Raw genomic sequence first — 20,149 nt, 5'->3', positions numbered from 1 at the left:
AATTAGCCAATAAAAATATAATAATATGCTATGTCATATCATATTTAAAAAATAAATCAAAATTAAAATAAAAGACAAAACAAATTAAGGAAACAAATTCTGTAGATTTTTTATTAAAGAAATTATCTCGGTTTGGGTTTATAAAAGAAGATTAGGATTTAAATTTTATAATTAAGATTACATATCGGTTTGGATTTATAAAAGAATGGTTAGGGTTTAGATTTTATAATTAAACGAAATTATATGTCGTTTGGGCTTAGAAAAGAGTGGTTAGAGTTTAGATTTTACAATTAAACGAAATTATATGTCGGTTTGGATTTACAGAAGAGTGGTTAGAGTTTAGATTTTACAATTAAACAAAATTATATGTCGGTTTGGATTTATTAAAGAGTGGTTAGAGTTTATATTTTACAATTTCACAAAATTATATGTTGGTTTGGGTTTATAAAACATGGTTAGGATTTAGATGTTATAATTAAAAATGATAATATAATGTTAAAATTAATGATTTACAGAATTTTTTCCTTAATTAAAATTTTCTTTCTGTAATTAAGAGGGGTGAATAAGAGAAGTTCGCCCGTAGGGGTAAACCCAATAATTGTCCAAATTTGTTTCCTTATCGTAACTCAAGTATTGTCCAAAAAGAAGAAAATGCTCTCGTTCTTTGTTTCCCACGATAAGGTTACTACTGGTAACCACTAGAGAAACAAAAGGAAAATGAATAAAAAGAACAATGAGTAATGGAATAAACAAATTTTGAGGAATGAAAAGAAAAATGCAGAGAACTAACAAAATAATAAATGGTGACCAAACAATAGCAATAATTTTAAAAATATATTAAATATTTAATAAATCAACCAATAAAGATACTAATACTACTTTTAATGTATATAAAATAATTTTTAAATTTGATTTAAAAATAAAATTTGTCAATTAAATTTTAGATACATCATATTAAATACTTATAGTCAATATTAACCTACAATAAATTTTAAAAATAATTTAAAATATTCTTTAATTTTTCTTTACGATATAACCATCTTTTAAATTTGGTGTCTCTGATTTCTTCTTTGATTCATTGTCATCTAACTAGTTCTCGGGTTGTCAATATTTAACAGTTGTGGTCTGCCCATCCAATGACCTCTTTCTCCGGTTTGTATACTATTAACTTGTTCGAAACCAAATTTGAAGTCAGTGTTAGAAAGAGAGAGAGCTTTCTCAGATGATATGTAAAACATATTTGGAAGTTTGGAACATGAACACATACATATGTTGAACCTGTTTCAGGCCTTCAGTACTTAATATCAAATTTCAGTTATATTAGAGTGATGCAGCGATATTTTTTTAAATATATGTAATTGAATATGTCTTGTTCCTCTCTCTTATAACTAGAAATTATGTTTCCAGTCTCTTTAACACTCACAGAAACAGGTTCCAAAATTACAGTTAACAATCTTGCAGCCCTTAGGACAGTACTTGATGCATTCGTTATCTCTGCGGCAAGATACATTGGTCTCATAAGTATCCATTGTTTGTGCTTCAGGACATTTGCCTCCGATGCAGTTCACTGCCATCTCTCTCGCGTCACCCATAGACAAACCTTCCACAAACACACACAAAACAAAACGTCAAAACAAAACCGAAGCAAAAATCATATAACACATAAGAAGTTATCATAGAAGGAAACATTACAAAATGCTACAACTGTGAGGGAGAACAGGAAGACGAGCTTGAGAGACATTTTCTCCATTGCAAATTTGTTACCTCAAAACCTTTTGTGGTACAAGTGATGAAGAGATGATTCAGACTGTCTTCTTTCTACAGCTATATAGAAGGAAGTTATATAGCAACAAATCAGAATTCTTTCTGATTACACATTGTTTACCAAGTTTAGTCAGATTCTTTCTGATTACACATTGTTTTAGTTCAACTTGTGAGATCTCTCCATTTTAAGAATTCACTTTATCATTTGGTTTCTTTTATAGAGGGAAGTAAACCAAAACTTGAGACATCGCTTGTAATAAATACAAGATAAATGAGTATTTACAACACAATGTACAACTGGCGAATTTGCTAACAGATTTCCCACTGAAGATAACCAAAGAACGAACAAAACAGCACAACAACAACAAGTAAGGCTAAAGCTGGTATTGGGGGCTCCAAGTTTCTTGCCCTTCTGATCTTCATGACCGTGCTAAACATAGACTGGTTCTCTGGTTCTTTCCTTTTTCTCTCATCCTCCTTTTGCAAACAGAGCAAAGACCGCATGCATAATAATATTAGTAACAAGAGAGGTTCTATGATCTATATTTTGGTTGTATCTATCATTTTTCAGAACCAACAAACTGAATACCTGCCTGCAGACTTTCAGAAAGTGCCTCTATTCCATGACCATCTCCTTGAAACAGCAGCTCTTTGTCCCCAGCATAAGATCCATTCCTTTGGTATGTATTTGAGCATTGGTTCACTCTCAGTACTTTGTTTTCCTTTGCCAAAGAATATAGCTGAGGGAAAACAAACATCAATGTGTCAACAAGGATATGCTTTTGTGTCCCTCTAAAGAAAATAATTATGTGCATAGCTTAAAGTACCTGCTCTTGTATACGCTCCCTTTCACTGGATAACAGCAACAGCATATCCATCAAAACCTTGTTCCTTGTAGTTATTTCTTGTGCATATCTCTCTTTCTCATCGTTAGCTAGATCCAACATTGCTTCTAAAGACTTCGCTTTCTGCTTCAAAAAGGTCACGTCTCTGTTGAGTTCAGAGTTTGTTGTAGAAAGCACAATGCATTGCTCCTCCACTGTATCCGTTCTACTCTCGGCTTTTGAGGCTTTAGACTTGAGATCTTCGATTAAGGTTTCCATGTCCCATATTGCTGAATACAACATGTTCTGCTGTTCTTGACTTGCTTCTGATGATACTTTGGAGTTTTGTAATTGAACTTCTAATTCCCTGACTTGCTTCTCCAGAGAGTTCACCTTCTTTGTCTTTTTCTCATCAGCATCTTTTAGAAAATTAAGTTCCTCAGTAAGTTCAAGATTTGCAGCAGCTAGCTCTTTAATCTTACTTTCTCCACTCTCAGCTCTGCTTTCAGCTTCGAAAAGGCTTTCCTTGACCGATTCATTCGCATTTTCCATTTCAGCAAGGTGTACCAGAATCTCTTGTTTAGAGGCATTTACACTTCTCAGCTCAAGCTCAGTATTTCTCAGCTTTTGTTCAGCTGAATTCACATGCTCTCTCAAAGTGAGTACCTCTAAAACTGTCTCACTATTCTCTGCAATCCTTCCCTCAAGCTTTTCCACCAGAGCATCCTTCGCTTCGAGTTGTACAGTGCAGTCTTCAAGCTTAGCCTTAAGTTCGGATTCCCGTTGAGCTGACCCATTCAGACTAAACTGGAGAACCTGTAGACGTCCAACAAGTTCCTTTGAAATACCTGTAAGAACCTCCGAAGAATTATCTGCCTCTAGAAACCGTCCCCATATAAACTCTGATGCTTCTTCCATCCGTGAAGATACCTCCTCTGTGTAGTGTAGCTTGAGTTTCAGTTGTTCTTCATTTTGCTGGAACTCAACTAACTTCTTCTCGAGATCTAGCTCTCTTGACAATGACTTCTCCAGCATCCTCAAAGCATTTTTATGCCTTAAGTCCGATGGTCTCAGCGCGTATTTCTGCCTTAAATCTTGACCGTTTCCTGAAAACTCCACTGACTCCTCGTTTTCACCTGCCAACATGTTTGTCAAATAACAATCAGAAGCACCAATAACTTTGAAATAACCATAAGTCAATAAGTGATCTCTTACTTGTTCCATTTCTTATGTAATGAAGTGTTCTTCGAAGCTGAGCTAATTGCAAAGTGATCTCTGAGACTTGTCCCCTAGACTGCTTCAAGGATTCTGCAGATTCAGCCAACTTGCCTTCAATAACAATAGAATTTGCATGTTTGCAACTAGATATCTTATAAGAAGTGTCAACGATTTGAGCTTCCAACACATCCAAAACCTCGTCCACTTCCTTTAACTCAGACTCCAATATACCGCATAACAGATCAAATGTCAAAGCCTTTTCAAAAGAAGCAGAAGAAGAATCAGGTGTCCCCATGCCTTCAAGATCATTATCCCATGCCAAAAGATGCATAAGAAGAACATGCAGGTTCAGAAGCTTTTCACAAGTATAAGCCGAGTCTATCTCTAGTTTTGTCAACATCCTTAACATCTCTTGCTCCTCCTCACTCCTAGTAGAAAAATGCTCCTCCCGAATGATTTCCTCCATTCTAGGCTTCAAAATCAAAATTAAGTTAAGTTAAGACCCTCTCTTTAACTACAATGACCTCGAGTTCCAATCCTAGTACTAGTCATAGACTCATAGCTCAAGTCTTCTATATGAAACAAATCAAATAATTGAAAATGCTATCCCAGAAACACATTATAGAATGTGGTGGAACCCAAATCAAAGAGCCTACTTTGTCACAAAAACTTCAATCAAAGAGAACTCAACTTGAGAAGTAAAGTATTCTTGATTACTACATCCACTTGTCAAGAAAAGACCAAATAAGCCAATTCAGTTAGTGTGTTACATACTTGTGAAAAGACCTCAGCATTTCAAAGAGATCCACCCAAAAAAATATTACTAATTTTAGCTAAGATTCAAACTTTACAATGAAAGCAGAACCAAAAGATCAAAATTCAACAAGCCCAACTTGGAAACAGACAAAACAGAGAGTTTCAAGATCGAACAAACAGGATCTGGAAATATCAAAAACCTTACCGATCAAAATCTGTTACACGAGCCAAACAAAACAGAAAGAGAGAGAGAGAGCCTTTACTCCGTCAACGAACTTCAATTTTTGTTTTTCAAGTGTGGTACCGTCACGGTGTTTCCTTCCTGGCGTCAGGAAATTGTAGCTAAAATGCGCAGATGCTGTTTTACAAGTCAGCCAACGATAAAAGAAATAACGCGCATGTTAGTGTTATTTGCGTAGGTTAGCAGGAGTGCTATGCTGTGGTGGACGTTGAATTATTGGTAATGGTATAAAGGAGAAGGAGAAGGAGAAGAAGAAACGGCTCTCTCTTATTGGTTACAGCTATAAAAAAAGGCCTTACAAAAATTTGTTTCCTCTACTCTCGTGATAACTATAACACACTTTGAGATATAAGACAATTAATGTAATAGTAATGTTTCAAAATTTAAAAACAAAATTTGATTTCGCATATTTTTGTGTTTAACGTGTAGATAATAATATCATGATACACTCACATTTAAAATAATGATTTTATTTACTATAAATTAGTGATATTTTGTATTTAATTACAAATTCAAATTATTACTTTTTGTTAGTATACCATTTCTATTCTCAAAGTTAGTAGTACAATTTATTATTGAATGGCATGTGTCTAACGGCGATGGTTTATTTTTAAAAAATTGATGACATGTATCTACTACTCTAATTCAATTTTTGTGACAGGTGATGATTAGATATGCGGAATTAATGTATGCGATTGAGATTAAATTGTTCGTGGTCAGGTCAACATATGGTTGAGACATAAACTAATTGTGAATGTGTAGAGGAGAGTAGAGGACATGATGTGGTTGCTTTGTTTATGATGGTTCGATTGTGTATGTTAATATTATAGTATATGGTGAATATTACGAGGGTAATTGTGATTGGCTCGTGACTATGTATGGGAATCGCGAACGTATGTATAGAAAGCGTTCTATTGTTTACAAGATGTGATTAAACATGTGTTGAAAACTTGAAATAGAACGTAAGATATATAGTTTGTGATATATATTGACAAAAACGATCGTCTCACTCACACTAACCATTAGTAGTTGTTCAAGCCTTGTTATAGTGCAGGTTAAGACACTCGAGACGTGTCAAAGGTTTGTCTTCAGAAATTCTGTGTTTTAAATTACTAGATTAAAGTTTATTTTATCTCCAAGTTGATAACGTGATCCTACAACCATTTTAAAGCATGTTAAAATAAACTTGGGTTTTATTTTGTAAGATATTTTAATTATTTGGGCAAAAAACTTGGTTGTATACGGTATAGCTAACAAAAATTGTTCTACGTACAGCATTTTATGTTAATATAATATATTTGATTTAAAGTTTGTAATCGTGTTTGTAATAACTGATCTTCGTCATATGTAAACTATATTACAAGTGTTACTACTTACTTTTTTTGTTTTTTTTTTGTTCTTTGTCATCTGGTATAAATTAAAATATAAAACGAGTGTTGCTTAAAAACTGATAAAAACTACCATTTTCTTGTCGTCAAACAAAATTCTGTAATATTAATGTATTTTCATATGCTATAAGAAGTCCAAAATAATATTTCACTAAAATGGGAAGAGTATTACACATGTGGTGATGATGGGTGATTTAGTTAGTAATATCAACTAAGCTCAAATAATTTCGAGCTCTTAAGTTATGTGTAATTAAAAAAGAAAAAAGTGACTAGGTACATAGTGTCTAGCAATAATTTATCGAGTAATATTAAGAAGTTAATAATGCAGCAAATGCTTAAACTATGGCTTCAAAAAGTAAAACAAAAAACATAAAATTAAACTACGGTTAAAATAATATAGGGAATAAAAAAATAGAAAAAGAGAAGATAAAGTGAAGGTGTGGGCTGGAGAGTTCAATTATTATAAGGTTTAATTTCTCGATCTCTGCGCTAACCGGACCGTCCATCTACTACTCTTCCTTTATTTTATTTAAAATCATTTCTTTCTTACTACTAGTTGTTAATACGTTTACACTTGTCCATGACCGTATTTAACAAATAATTTTTGTGTTAGGCGAAAAAAAAAAAGTAATTTGCGTCAATAATCATTTACCTAGTTAATAAAGTATACCAAGTTGTTATAGTTAAAAACTAATTTTACGTAATTTTGGAAACAGTTATACCAAGTATGTTTTAAAAAAAAAATAAATACCAAATGAATTTTTATTTGGGACAGATCTTGCGTATGCTTTGATCTTTGACCTCATCGCAAGTTAAATACTAAGAGAATAGCTCACTACTATATATATAATTCACTGAATGAAATTGTCATCACTTCATTGGTATCATACAAAGGAGCGTTATTAGAATATGCAAAAATAGGATTCGTAGGCTCAAAGTAATTACTAGGTCTTTTATTGTATTCGTATGACGGTCGATTTTTGTTTTTTAACAATGTAAAACGTAGTGGTTGTCAACCAAAAAAAAAGTATAAAAACAGCTAACGTATTTATTAACGTTTGCTTGAAGGAGTGCTTGCAAATTCTTTAAACACTACTAATGAATCATTTACATTTACACATGCATGGGATTGTGAAAATGTTGAATCCAACGTCAAGAGATCCAGTGACATTTTTTTTTTGACTAAAGTGATTTATGTAAGCAAGTTCGAACATACTCTAAATCTTACTTAAGATTGCTGATCTATATATATGATTTGATTGTTCAAGCCAAGGAATTTAGTGATAAATTTCAACTCAAAAGTGTAGTTTGTTGGTGTTGGTGTCGAAGTACTAACCGAGTTAAACCAGAATCGAGACTGGTTAATCAATGAGTAACAAACTAACAATTATTTGTAATCTCGGCTTAATGTCTGTCAAGCTCAATCAAGTGTTAACCGGAAGTTTTGTATTTTGTTTTGTTATGAATTTACATATAAAGTATTTTTATGACATTAATAGAAGGTTTTTTATTTTTTTTGTGAAATGCCTAAAATTAAGAAACAATTGTAATATATTTCTAGCTAACAAAATCGTAAGACCTCTATCGACCACGAAGATCTCGTAGATTATTTGACTAACCAAGACGTACGAATAAATTTATAATGAATAAAGAGGTTCTAATCAACTCACTAGTTGTCTATAAGCTGACAGAATGTATAACACAGCTTGAATATCTAATTAAACTATTCCAAGAGACAGTAAAAGATCAAACTATTGTCCAATATTGAAATATTCTTTTTTCTTATCATCATAGTAGTAATATTATTATAAGTTTGCTATGAATCTTTTAGTAAGTCTTAGCAGTACGGTTTTACAACTAGACTTGAGCTGCAAAAAAATATTCTTCAGCGAAAGCAAGCGGTCAAAAGACACAAAAATAACTTTAAGAAAAAATATATAATAAAATCTCCAACAAACCGTGCATGAAAAATAAAATTATTTTTTTTAAGAATTACATATGATTCGGTACAAAATCCAAAACATTGAAGATGAAACCAATAATTGCTATGATTATTCGCAAGCATATATTTATTTATTGTTTTTTCACTATTCAACATTTTTGGCTCACTTATGAATACAAATTTATTGTTACTACTTACTACTAGTACTTTTATATAAAAAAACGTTTGAATATGGAATCTTGAACTTATTCAACATTGAAACTAGCTAACAAAATCATAAAAGTATGCACATGACTCACTAAAAAAGTTAAAAATAAAAGTGTTAACCCAAAAAAAAAACGAGTTAAAAAGACAGACTAAAGACAAGTAATGAATATGTTAGCAAGCAAGCATTAAGCTCACAAAAATAATCTTTATTATATAATATAGAAATAGAATTGAATGAATGATTATTAATGTCGGTAATATTACTTTAATAAATTCGGAATAAAATTACAATATTTTTTAATAATAATGTTATAAAGTACAGGCTTAAGCTAGATGTATTTTTCGGAATTATTTTACAAGCCAAAACCTAATTCATTAGTTATAGAAACAATAAAATAAATTTAAAACATAAATAAATATAGAGATAGTAACCCCAAAATGAAAGTTGTCACTGTCAGCTGATTGTTACAACTAGAATAATTACGTGTTACAGATTTAACTAATTTAATCACTCAATTTTTAAACTAAACCCACTCTTACACACACCAACAAAGAAAAAAAAAAAAAAAAAAAGTCTCTGCAAAATTATAATGCTTGGATACTTTGGCTATGGCGGTGTTTATGTTTAATGATCAAAAAGCTCTGTTTTTTATGCAAGCGTGGGTATAAATCCATTACCCTTCCCTAATTTTTTTTCTTCTTCTTCTTCGATTCACTTCCTTTTTCTTTTTGTTTACTCCGTTTCTAAAAAAAAAGCCACTCCTTTGCTTATCTTTCTCTCTCTCTCTCTCTCTCTCTCTGCAGCTGAAGAACAGAGAAAAAAAAAGGTTTTTTTTTAGTATCTGACCCAAAGGACCCATAAAGCTTTTTCCTTTGTGTTAGAAATTGAGGGATAAAAATTCAAACTTTGTTCAGAAAAAAGTGGCACAGATTCTGAAAACTATGGGTATCTTTTTCTCCCTGACTCTTTTTTTGTTCTGATTATATATATATAAGCTTCAATCTGGTTTAGGTTTTTTTTCGAGTTTCGTACGGATATATCTATTGATTTGGGTTTCTCTTGTTCTTTCATTTGAATCGATTGTATGTACTTGAAGGTGGTGGAGGATTGTGTCTTGTTCACTGTATCTTCAAAGACGAAGTTGAATGGGCTGGTTTGTAGTGGTTTTGATTGATTAAGTGGTGTTGTTGTTGTTCATCAAGTTTAGAAGAAGATGGATGTTAGTGAAGAGAAGAGGAATCGTGATAGTAGTAACTATGATGATAGGGTTGATAATCCAACAGTAGATTGGCAAGTTTCGGGTTCTAATCCGGTCTCTGCTCCGATCGATTCATATAGTCAAGAGAATCTGATTTCAGCTTGTCCTTCGTCTTGTTCACCATCTCAGATGATGGATTCATTTGGTCAAACTCTTTGGTATGATCCCACTAGTGTTCAGCAGGCTGTGGGTTATGGTGGTGGTTTTAGTGTCCAGAGCAATGGTGGTAATGCTTCGTCTTCTTCTTCTTCCTTTAGGGGTAATATTGATAGATCTCTTGAAATGGGTTGGAACCTGCCTAACTTGTTGCCTCCTAAAGGCAATAATGGTCTTTTCTTGCCGAATGTGAGTAGCTTCCTTCCTCCGAGTATGGCTCAGTTCCCGGCTGATTCAGGTTTTATAGAGCGTGCTGCGAGGTTTTCGCTTTTTAGCGGTGGGAATTTTAGTGATATGGTGAATCAACCACTTGGGAATCCTGAGTCTATTGGTTTGTTTCTTCAAGGTGGTGGAACTACTATGCAAGGGCACTGCCAAAGTAATGAACTTAATGTTGTTGGTGGTGAACCTCACAATGATGAGTCTACAGTAGTGAAAGAACCAAATGTTAGATCAAGTGAACAATCTAAACTGAATGTTCCTGGATCCGGGAATGTGTCCGAGGATACTCAGTCTAGTGGTGGTAATGGTCAGAAAGGTGGGGAAACCTCTTCTAAAGGCTTTGACACAAGGAAGAGGAAAAGAAATGGGCAGGTGAAGTTTTGAAGTTGCTCTTTTATTTTTTTGTTCTCTCTCTGCCTTTATAAAAGTTAACACTGGTAACGTTTCTGTTTGTAGAATTCTGAAGCAGCTCAATCGCATAGATCTCAGCAGTCTGAGGAAGAACCAGACAACAATGGTGATAAAAAGAGGAATAAAGAGCAAAGTCCAAATTCACCTGGAAATAAGACAAACAGTGGGAAACAACAGGGCAAACAAAGTTCTGATCCTCCAAAAGATGGATATATTCATGTGCGGGCACGAAGAGGCCAGGCCACAAATAGCCATAGTCTTGCAGAAAGGGTACAATCTCTAAAACTATCTCTTCTTGTATAGAAGCTATCTCTTCTTGTATTTGTATCTAAGTACTTTTTGATTATAGGTTAGGAGAGAAAAAATTAGTGAGAGGATGAAGTTTCTTCAAGATCTTGTACCGGGTTGCAACAAGGTAAGGTCTTTTTAAGTGTTGATAGTGATGGATATTAATATGTAAGAACAGAGACAAAACTAATGCAGAGAAATGAATGTGTGTTTGCAGGTGACTGGGAAGGCAGTTATGCTTGACGAAATCATAAACTATGTACAATCACTACAACGCCAAGTTGAGGTATGACATCTCCTAATTCTCAATGAAGTGCTCTTTGTGTTTGCTTTTTATGTTCAATTCTTTTTCACATTCTCTTTTCCTTAAACAGTTTTTATCGATGAAACTTGCAACTGTGAATCCACAAATGGACTTTAACCTTGAAGGTCTTCTCGCAAAAGATGTAAGATAGTTTTGAAACTCTTTCTACTAGTTCTCCTTATCATTTGAATTATCCTAAGGCTCTTCTAAACTGAATTCTATGCGAAGGCACTTCAACTACGAGCTGGTTCTTCATCTACAACACCATTCCCCCCAAATATGTCAATGGCTTATCCTCCTTTACCACATGGATTCATGCAACAGACCCTTTCCAGCATCGGACGGACCATTAGCTCACCATTGTCTCCTATAAATGGTGGATTCAAGCGACAGGTATGTATGTATTAGCGGTCTGGAAAATGAACAAATGGGAACTCATTATCTGACTTTGTTGGTGATTGTATTTGCAAAATAGGAAACAACTGGATGGGAGGGTGATTTGCAAAATGTGATCCACATTAACTATGGAGCTGGCGATGTCACACCCGACCCTCAAGCAGCAGCTACAGGTGAAAACTGAAACCTGTTTTAACTCTTTTTTTTTCACCAAGTAAGAGTAATAGTTTGTTTTCGTAAACCTTCTCTGTAATTTTTTTTCTTGTTACAGCATCTCTTCCAGCTGCAAATATGAAGGTTGAGCCATGATATTTCTTCTTGTTAGATAGAATATGAAGTTATTGTAATCTTTTTATTTATTTATTTAAAGTTACTATGTACTATATTATAACGATGTTATTAACGAATATGATACTACGACTACTAGTACTACTACACTAAGCGTTTGAGATTAGTGGAAGAAGAGTATAAATTGTGACACTAACAATGCAAAATAATAGTTTTGTATAAGTCATCATAACATTTTAGTTTGCCCATCTATCTCAATATTTGTACAGTATTGTTTATTTCGTTGTGACTTGTGACACCTGATATATGAAAATATAACTCGTTTTTAAAGTTTGCAAAATAAATGTTATAATGTATAATATAATAGACTAGATTATGGTTGATGGTTTGTGCTACACTCCTACAATATCGGTTAGATGCTTTCTCTACCGATCGAATATTTGTAACATTATAACAAAAGAAAAATATTTATCTCTTTAAATGTCTATTTTGGTTAGATTAAATTTGGTTGAATAATATTTGATTTTATGAAATATATTGTAATGCAGTGCTTAATAATATTTTGCTTATAAGAAATAAAATTTCGACTTGAAAATCACATTGCAATAACCCTTCTTCCCAAACATGCAAAACTTAAAAACTTCTAAATAGAGATCCATGAAACCTAAAAGAATGCCTAGACGTATTGATCTGAGAACTCTAATTGTACTTACAACTTTTACCGATTATTTACCGGTTTATTTTTCCTCAAAGATCTTTTTTGTCTTATTCTCCCGTCGATACTTTCGACCTTTACATGATTAAAATATAATATTCATTACTTGGAATGAGATTAACTAATTTACCTTATGGAGTGAGAATAAAAAACACTTTTTTTAGTAATGTGAAACTAGTCAATATTCAACAAAAAAAACATTGCACATAATTTTACTTCTGAACTACAATTCTAGATAAAGATTTGATACACGATTGGTAGAAACTAATAAATTGTAGTAGTGTATTTGACCATCATTATGTTAATGGTAAATGAAATATTATGGAGCCATATGATCCACGGTCTCATCCATCAAATATATGAACTTTTCATGATAGGTCAAACCAGACTATTTTGTGTATCATTTGTACATAAAAATACATGACGCTTTCATGCTTAATTTTTGTATTTTGAAGAAGAGAGTTTTCATATTTGAAAAATTCTTGAGCACAAGAAGTAATGATTCCCCAGTCAGATATCTAGCACCGATTCTAATAATCAATAATGACAATTTGCTGAGTATGGGTACTTTTTGTTGTATCGGAATGTGATTACTTTAAACTATCAACAAAATCATTAGTAGATTAATTTATACTCTAATATTAAAGAGATTAATTATGAGAAATACAAGATTAAGATACAACTTCGAAAGTTAAAAAACATTAGTAGAGACTCCAATGAATTTGTGTTATAAGAATCACTAGACATATAATGATTTTATTATAATTTTTTACTATTATATATTCTACATGTTTGCCCAAAAAAGATATATATTTTCTACATGTTTTGTCTCTCTCGTTGATAGCATGATATTGAATTTGGCTTTAACAAAAAAAAAAAAATCCAAATTAACAGTAGTAGTTCAATATAATACAAGTAGATTAGATTATGAGTATTGAGAGCATCTACCTCTCACTTTATTTTATCCTCTAAAATAAGTAGTATCATTTTAAAACCTATTTTAGATCATACTCTAAGATAGAGTCATGAGTATTATAAAATAATATTATCTATATTTGGAGTAAACTATTTACTATTCAGTGAGACTTTTTATTTACAAAATGATTTTTAACTTTCAAAAGTTTTTATATTATACTTAGAAGAATAATAGTATATAACCATTTTTAGTCATCTAATTGCATAATTGACATAAAAATTTGACTGGCATAATAAAATAATTCTTCATATTAAAAATTACAGAATAAAATATCCTAATAAATATTTCTTTATTTGCATAATAGATTTTTTATTTGTATCTAAATATAAATATATATACATATATATTTTGGTCCACCATTATCTGTATCTAAACTATGATCTGCATCTCTAATATAATTAAGATTTTGTCCAGATTTCGACTATTCAGAATATATCTTTATGAGGGTAATAGATATCCAAATTATCAAGAGAGTAATGGGAAAACTCAATTAATTGTGATTAGTATTTGTTTTGTTTTTTGTTTTTTATAAAGTTTTATAATCAGTAGAATATATCCTTTATCATAAATAATTTAAAAACCTTTAATAAAAACGTATACTTAATACTTATTTTTGATGATGGTACTTTTTTGTTACTTTTCTCCGCAGCTCAACTTTTCCATTCCGTGAAACAAAAAAAAATATTTTAATCAAAATTTATCCTTTTCTTTGTAAATAAATTTAAAAAAAAAACAGAAAATGAAAAAGGAAATTGGGATTGAAGTCGGTTTACTTTTCTTTATAAGTTGACTCTTCCTCTCCAAGCTACTTAGAAACTCTCATATTTCACTTTCACATACGGTTTTGCTTAAAGCTTAGAGCCAAATTAGCTTTCTGTTTTCATAATAGATTTTTTTTTTGTGTCTAAATATATCTATATTTTTTTGTCCACCATTATTTGTATATAAACTAGGATCCATAACTCTAATTCAGATTTTGTCCAAATTTTGACTATTTAGATTCTATCTACATCAGGAGAATAGATATCAAATTATCAAGTAATGAAAAAGCTCGATTAATTGTGATTATTCTTTGTATTTTTTTTAAAAAAGTTTGATGATCATTAGAATATATCCTTTATCAATAATAAATTTAAAACATTTAACATAAAATAGAAAAAAATGATAAATCTTGTTGAATAGTAGAAAAAACCTTTAATAAAATTTCTTATTATTATATTTTTGCTTGATAGAATTTGATGATTAGTAGAATATATCCTTTATCATAAATAAATTAAAAACTTTTAATAAAAACCTATACTTAATTTTGATGATAAATCCTGTTGCGTAGAAAAAAATCACAACGGTATTTTTTTTTTGTTGTTTGCTTTTCTCCGCAGCTCAACTTTTCCATTCCGTGAGAAAAGGAAAATACTTTAATCATAATTTATTTTTTTCATTGTAAATAAATTAAAAAACAGAAAAGAAAAAAGGAAATTAGGGTTAAATCGGTTTATTCTCGTTATAAGTTCCTCCCCAAGCTTAAGCTACTCTCACTGCCAGAGTACTGTGATATGGTGAGACAAAGATCGATAAGACCTACAACAGTTGGGTTCACTGCCAGATTAGAAGCTAAAAAGAGATCAGTTAGGAGATCTGAGCCTGAATCATGACAACAGAACTAACCTGTCTCCTCTTTCAATGGTTTTTCATATTCAACTGACTCGCAGAACGTAAATAGAACCATAAATATATGGAAGCATATTTCTTGGCTTCAGACTGGATCAAAGAAGGCTTTTTCCAACAAGTTGTTGTACATTCTGCTGATTCTTGCGGCCTTTCCTACTCACAAAACGAGATCTTACAAGTTCAGTATGTATAGTGTTTGCAGAACAGCTGAAGATTATATACATCAGAGTTACACTAGAGAGATAGCCAGTGTATTTTCTCTTCTTTTGCTCTTTCAAGATTGCCATTATTTGTCAGAAAAATTTGTTACGCTCATTCTCATTCTTAGAAAAAGTACAGAATTGCATAGATATAGTAGTTAAATACCGCTTTGTTACTGTCACAAATCTCTATTTTTTTTTACATCACAATTCATAAATATCCCGAAATATAACCTCTTAGAATTCATAATCTATAAATTTAAATAAATGTCAAGTCATTTTTTGTAAAAAAAATATGTTGTAATTTAAAAATATATATCTACGGTTGCGTCTGGTGATCATTATAGAGTTGTGTTTTTTCACCATATTTTTTTCATTTTTTAATCATTATTTTTCTTTTAAATAGTTGTGTCTATTCATTATTCATGTCTTTTGAACTCTATATAGAATTGTCTCTTCTTTAGCACTAACAAATAATTTAAATATTAATATATTAACATCCAGTATCCAATATTTTTGTTTGATAAAATTTGATGATTAGTAGAATATATCATTTATCATAAATAAACTAAAAACCTTTATCGATTAATTGTGATCATTCTTTGTTTTTCTTTTGTTTTTTTATAAAGTTTGATGATCAGTAGAATATATCTTTTATCAACAATAAATTAAAAACATTTCAAAAAAAAAAATGATAAATCTTGTTGAATAGTAGAAAAAAAAACTTTAATAAATTTATTATTATATTTTTGTTTGATAAAATTGATGATTAGTAGAATATATCCTTTATCATAAATAAATTAAAAACTTTTAATAAAAACCTATACTTAATTTTGATGATAAAATCATGTTGCATAGAAAAAAATCACAACGGTATTTCTTTTGTTGTTTCCTTTTTTTCGCAGCTCAACTTTTCCATTGTGTGAGAAAAGTAAAATACTTTTATCAAAATTAATTTATTTTGTTTGTAAATAAATTAAAAACCAGAAAAGAAAAAAGGAAATTAGGGTTGAAGTCGGTTTATTCTCGTTATAAAGTTCTTCCGCAAGCTACTCTCTCAGATTTCAAAGCTCAGCTTTCTATGTTAGATTTGGAGTTGGAGAAATTTATGGGACAAGGTGCATTCGGTTGGGTGAGCCTCTTCAAGTACGAAAGACAACGCGACGGCAAAATTCTCGACGCTGCCGTGAAAACATCCGACGATGAACACGTCAAGGCTCTCTACAAAGAGTTTCAGATCCTTTCAAAATTCAAAGGATATACGAGAATCGTCCAATGTTACGGGAACGGAGTGCAAGGGAAAGTCAACCAAAAGGGTTACGTGGAATACAAGATTCTCATGGAGTACGCGGCTGAAGGAAGCTTGAGCACATTCATGGACCGTTTCAAATACGGGAAATTGCCAGAGCCGATGATCAGAGAGTTTACACGTATGCTTCTCTCACGGACACGGCTATGTTCATTGCGATCTCAAACCCGAAAACATCCTTGTTTTCCCTAGCCGTGTGTCTACGACTACAATAAGGGTGCGTGGAGATCGTCATATGAATTGAAGATTTCTGATTTCGGGTTGTCGAAGAAAGAAGGAGTCCCCGATCGGGTGGTGGCATCCTGATCAACCGTTTGCGGGAACACCGATCTATATGTCCCCTGAGTCGATCTCTCACGGCGAGATAGGGAAAGGACTTGACCTGTGGTCGTTGGGATGTGTTGTGTTGGAGATGTACACTGGAAAGAGACCATGGTGGCATACAAACGATTACTTGGAGGATCACATGAATTGCTACGAGCCACTGTTTCCGAGTAATCTTCCTTGCGATGCAAAACAGTTTCTCATGACCTGTTTTGCGTCTGAACCAGACGAGAGAAAAGACGCGTTGACATTGTTGAGGCATAGCTTCGTACCTAGAGATGTCAATCATAAGTTGGCAATGCTGAAGACTGAGAATCCCAAGGATTTGTCCCTGGAACTGGAGAAAATTAGACTGATGCTTTACGAAATTTAAGAGCATGTGTTAATTTCAAGTGTTGATGAGTGAATCAGCCAGAGGCCTCGTCAACATTGATATGATTCATGTAAAGATTATTTTTTTTCTTTCTTGATTAGTAGAGTTATGTATAATAATAGTTGATGTCTTTGTTCTTCTTGATTAGACTCTTGTAATAGTTGAATTGAATGTATGATTGTTTTCGTTTAGCAGATTCATGTTCTCTTTAATCTTCTCTGCTACTCACAGTTTACTTATTTAGAGTCCTAAAATAACTCTCGATTATGCAGCTTGCTCTGTTTCTTTTTCTCTGTTTTTCATGGGTTAAACAAATTACCATACCCCAACCCAACCTTTTCTCCTGGAACAATCTTCTTTTGGCTTATTCAAAATCTGGGCATCTCTCAGAGATGGAACGTACCTTTGAGAAGCTTCCTGATCGTGATGGTGTCACTTGGAACGTTCTCATTGAAGGGTACTCCTTGAGTGGGCTGGTTGGTTCAGCTGTCAAGGCTTATAAAACGATGATGAAAGATTTTTCTTCTAGTTTGACTAGGGTTACGTTGACGACAATGCTGAAACTTTCTTCTAGCAATGGACATGTTAGTTTGGGCAAGCAGATTCATGTTCAGGTTATCAAGCTTGGGTTTGAGTCTTATCTTTTCGTTGGGAGCCCATTGTTGGATCTGTATGCTAAAGTTGGCTTTATCTCTGATGCGAAGAAGGTCTTCTACGGGATACAGGATAGAAATACGGTTATGTACAATTCGCTGATGGGAGGGCTTTTGGCATGTGGGATGATCGATGATGCTCTGCACTTGTTTCGAGGAATGGAGAAAGATTCAGTTTCTTGGTCAGCGATGATCAAAGGTCTTGTTCAGAATGGACTTGACAAGGAGGCTATTGAATGTTTCAGAGAGATGAAAATAGAAGGCTTGAAGATGGATCAGTATCCTTTTGGAAGTGTACTACCTGCTTGTGGGGGATTAGGAGCAATTAACGAAGGGAAACAGATTCATGCTTGTGCGATCAGGACCAATCTTCAGGATCACATATATGTGGGCAGTGCTCTCATTGACATGTATTGCAAGTGTAAGTCTTTACATTATGCAAAGACTGTGTTTGATAGAATGAAGCAGAAGAATGTCGTGTCTTGGACAGCGATGGTTGTGGGTTATGGCCAGACTGGGCGTGCTGAAGAGGCTGTTAAAATTTTCCTTGATATGCAAAGATCTGGAGTTGACCCAGATCATTATACTTTGGGACAAGCGGTCAGCGCATGTGCCAACATAGCTAGCTTAGAAGAGGGCTCCCAATTTCATGGAAAAGCGGTAACGTCTGGCCTAATACAGTATGTCACTGTTTCAAATTCATTGGTGACTCTGTATGGAAAATGTGGAGATATCGATGATTCTACCAGGCTGTTCAGCGAGATGAATGTCAGGGATGAAGTGTCTTGGAATGCAATGGTTTCCGCGCATGCCCAATCTGGAAGGGCAATTGAGGCTATTCAGTTGTTTGACAAGATGGTACAACATGGACTAAAACCTGATGGAGTGACTTTGACTGGTGTTATTTCAGCTTGCAGTAGGGCAGGATTAGTGGAGAAAGGACAGAGATATTTTGAGTCAATGATTAATGAATATGGAATAGTGCCGAGTAATGGCCATTATTCTTGCATGATCGATCTCTTTAGTCGATCTGGAAGGTTAGAGGCAGCCACGCGTTTCATAAGTGGGATGCCTTTTCCTCCAGATGCAATTGGTTGGACTACTTTACTCAGCGCATGTAGAAACAAAGGTAATTTGGAAATTGGTGAATGGGCGGCTGAATCACTCATAGAATTAGATCCTCATCATCCTGCTGGCTATACCCTATTATCAAGCTTATATGCTTTAAAAGGGAAATGGGATTGTGTGGCCCAGTTAAGGCGGGAAATGAAAGAGAAGAACGTGAGAAAAGAACCTGGACAGAGTTGGATAAAATGGAAAGGAAAATTGCACAGTTTCTCAGCTGATGACGAGTCAAGTCCATATTTAGATCAGATATATGCTAAGCTCGAGGAATTGAACCAAAAACTCATAGGTAATGGTTACAAACCAGATACCAGTTTTGTCCACCACGATGTTGAGGAAGCTGTTAAAATAAAGATGCTTAACTATCACAGTGAAAGGCTTGCAATTGCTTTTGGATTGATATTTGTACCCTCAGGCCTACCTATTAGAGTGGGAAAAAATCTTAGAGTGTGTGTGGACTGCCACAATGCTACTAAACATATCTCCAGCGTCACTGGTAGAGAGATACTTGTCAGAGATGCTGTTAGGTTTCACCGTTTTAAAGATGGAACTTGTTCATGCGGAGATTTCTGGTAGTGTTCATCTGGGGATTTTCATGATGTCTGTCCCTTGCTAATCTGACAAATCAAAACAGATTCAGGAAGATCAGTTGTACTGTCAGTCAGTTTACTTGTATAATGAGCTGCTTCATCAGCTATTTTGGGCATAAAAAAGCGGAACAAGTAGGACTTATCTCCCTTTGCTTCCAATATTTTCTCGGTTTCTAATCCTAGACTTCTAATTTTATGTATGCTGTCAATCTTTGTGAATGGGATTCTGAGCCTGATTAGTTGCATTGGACTTCTATTGGTGAATTGGCTAAGAGATATAGGGTGTATTCATATAATTTGACTGCAACATCGACAGAGCTTGAAAACATGAATGGTAAGACCTATCTGGATTTGTGACTTAGTATTATAAAATTGAAGATGGGTGGTTTAGTTTCTGTTTTTTTTCAGTCCGTTAACTGGAAACCGGTGTATTCTAAAGGCATATGTAGTTCAGATCATAAACACTATAGTTCTTTGAGATTTTAGTCTACACATAACTTATATGTATATATTGCTGAGCATCTTTAATTTAATGATGGTGGGATATCTTTT

General features: G+C 33.2%; 3 protein-coding genes and 2 pseudogenes across 9 annotated transcripts; 3 read left to right on the top strand and 2 right to left on the bottom strand.

Moving 5' to 3' along the window:
• Window positions 1-1,344: 1,344 nt before the first annotated feature.
• Window positions 1,345-1,884, bottom strand: LOC109125466 (putative defensin-like protein 263). The gene is made up of 2 exons (XM_019227096.2): window positions 1,693-1,884; window positions 1,345-1,600 (listed from the first exon to the last, which is right to left on the bottom strand). The coding sequence occupies exons 1-2, from the start codon at window positions 1,748-1,750 to the stop codon at window positions 1,413-1,415; spliced, it is 246 nt and encodes an 81-aa protein (XP_019082641.2). The 5' UTR covers window positions 1,751-1,884; the 3' UTR covers window positions 1,345-1,412.
• Window positions 1,885-1,992: 108 nt separating this feature from the next.
• LOC104701506 (WPP domain-interacting tail-anchored protein 2) lies at window positions 1,993-5,141 on the bottom strand. 6 transcript variants are annotated; one of them, XM_087459072.1, is made up of 5 exons: window positions 4,768-5,141; window positions 3,804-4,273; window positions 2,592-3,724; window positions 2,354-2,504; window positions 1,993-2,238 (listed from the first exon to the last, which is right to left on the bottom strand). In XM_087459072.1, the coding sequence occupies exons 2-5, from the start codon at window positions 4,270-4,272 to the stop codon at window positions 2,234-2,236; spliced, it is 1,758 nt and encodes a 585-aa protein (XP_087315198.1). In that variant the 5' UTR covers window position 4,273; window positions 4,768-5,141; the 3' UTR covers window positions 1,993-2,233. The 6 variants fall into 6 exon arrangements, with proteins under 6 accessions (XP_087315198.1, XP_087315195.1, XP_019083253.1 ...); XM_087459069.1 differs by having other exon boundaries at window positions 1,993-2,241; window positions 3,804-4,278; window positions 4,768-5,134; XM_019227708.2 differs by having other exon boundaries at window positions 1,993-2,241; window positions 4,768-5,116.
• Window positions 5,142-8,846: 3,705 nt separating this feature from the next.
• Window positions 8,847-11,910, top strand: LOC104701504 (transcription factor bHLH49). 2 transcript variants are annotated; one of them, XM_010417199.3, is made up of 10 exons: window positions 8,847-9,003; window positions 9,145-9,286; window positions 9,438-10,349; window positions 10,434-10,658; window positions 10,738-10,803; window positions 10,894-10,962; window positions 11,051-11,122; window positions 11,209-11,373; window positions 11,456-11,549; window positions 11,648-11,910. In XM_010417199.3, exons 3-10 carry the CDS (start codon window positions 9,555-9,557, stop codon window positions 11,683-11,685), a joined length of 1,524 nt encoding a protein of 507 aa, XP_010415501.1. In that variant the 5' UTR covers window positions 8,847-9,003; window positions 9,145-9,286; window positions 9,438-9,554; the 3' UTR covers window positions 11,686-11,910. The 2 variants fall into 2 exon arrangements, with proteins under 2 accessions (XP_010415501.1, XP_087315194.1); XM_087459068.1 differs by having other exon boundaries at window positions 8,847-9,286.
• Window positions 11,911-16,331: 4,421 nt separating this feature from the next.
• LOC104704750 (mitogen-activated protein kinase kinase kinase 20-like) lies at window positions 16,332-17,229 on the top strand (annotated as a pseudogene).
• Window positions 17,230-17,495: 266 nt separating this feature from the next.
• Window positions 17,496-19,583, top strand: LOC147941527 (putative pentatricopeptide repeat-containing protein At1g68930 pseudogene; annotated as a pseudogene).
• The last annotated feature ends 566 nt before the right edge of the window (window positions 19,584-20,149 follow it).

The sequence above is a fragment of the Camelina sativa genome, chromosome 7, assembly GCF_030686135.1.
Source record: "Camelina sativa cultivar CO46 ecotype springtype chromosome 7, ASM3068613v1".
In the NCBI taxonomy this organism is placed as follows: Eukaryota; Viridiplantae; Streptophyta; class Magnoliopsida; order Brassicales; family Brassicaceae; genus Camelina; species Camelina sativa.
The sequence above is the reverse complement of the archived record's forward strand: the minus strand, read 5'-3'. Positions and strand labels throughout refer to the sequence as shown.

Excerpts from the sequence above, each read along its gene's own strand:
- LOC109125466 (XM_019227096.2), bottom strand. The coding sequence starts at position 1,750 with ATGGAGAAAATGTCTCTCAAGCTCGTCTTCCTGTTCTCCCTCACAGTT. Across the intron at positions 1,601-1,692 it reads CCTCACAGTTGTAGCATTTT|GTTTGTCTATGGGTGACGCG; the intron begins GTAATGTTTCCT and ends TGTTTGTGGAAG.
- LOC104701506 (XM_010417201.3), bottom strand. The coding sequence starts at position 4,272 with ATGGAGGAAATCATTCGGGAGGAGCATTTTTCTACTAGGAGTGAGGAG. Across the intron at positions 3,725-3,803 it reads TTACATAAGAAATGGAACAA|GTGAAAACGAGGAGTCAGTG; the intron begins GTAAGAGATCAC and ends ACATGTTGGCAG. Across the intron at positions 2,242-2,357 it reads CACTTTCTGAAAGTCTGCAG|GAGGATGAGAGAAAAAGGAA; the intron begins GCAGGTATTCAG and ends TGTTTGCAAAAG.
- LOC104701504 (XM_010417199.3), top strand. The coding sequence starts at position 9,555 with ATGGATGTTAGTGAAGAGAAGAGGAATCGTGATAGTAGTAACTATGAT. Across the intron at positions 10,350-10,433 it reads AGAGGAAAAGAAATGGGCAG|AATTCTGAAGCAGCTCAATC; the intron begins GTGAAGTTTTGA and ends TTCTGTTTGTAG. Across the intron at positions 10,659-10,737 it reads GCCATAGTCTTGCAGAAAGG|GTTAGGAGAGAAAAAATTAG; the intron begins GTACAATCTCTA and ends TTTTGATTATAG.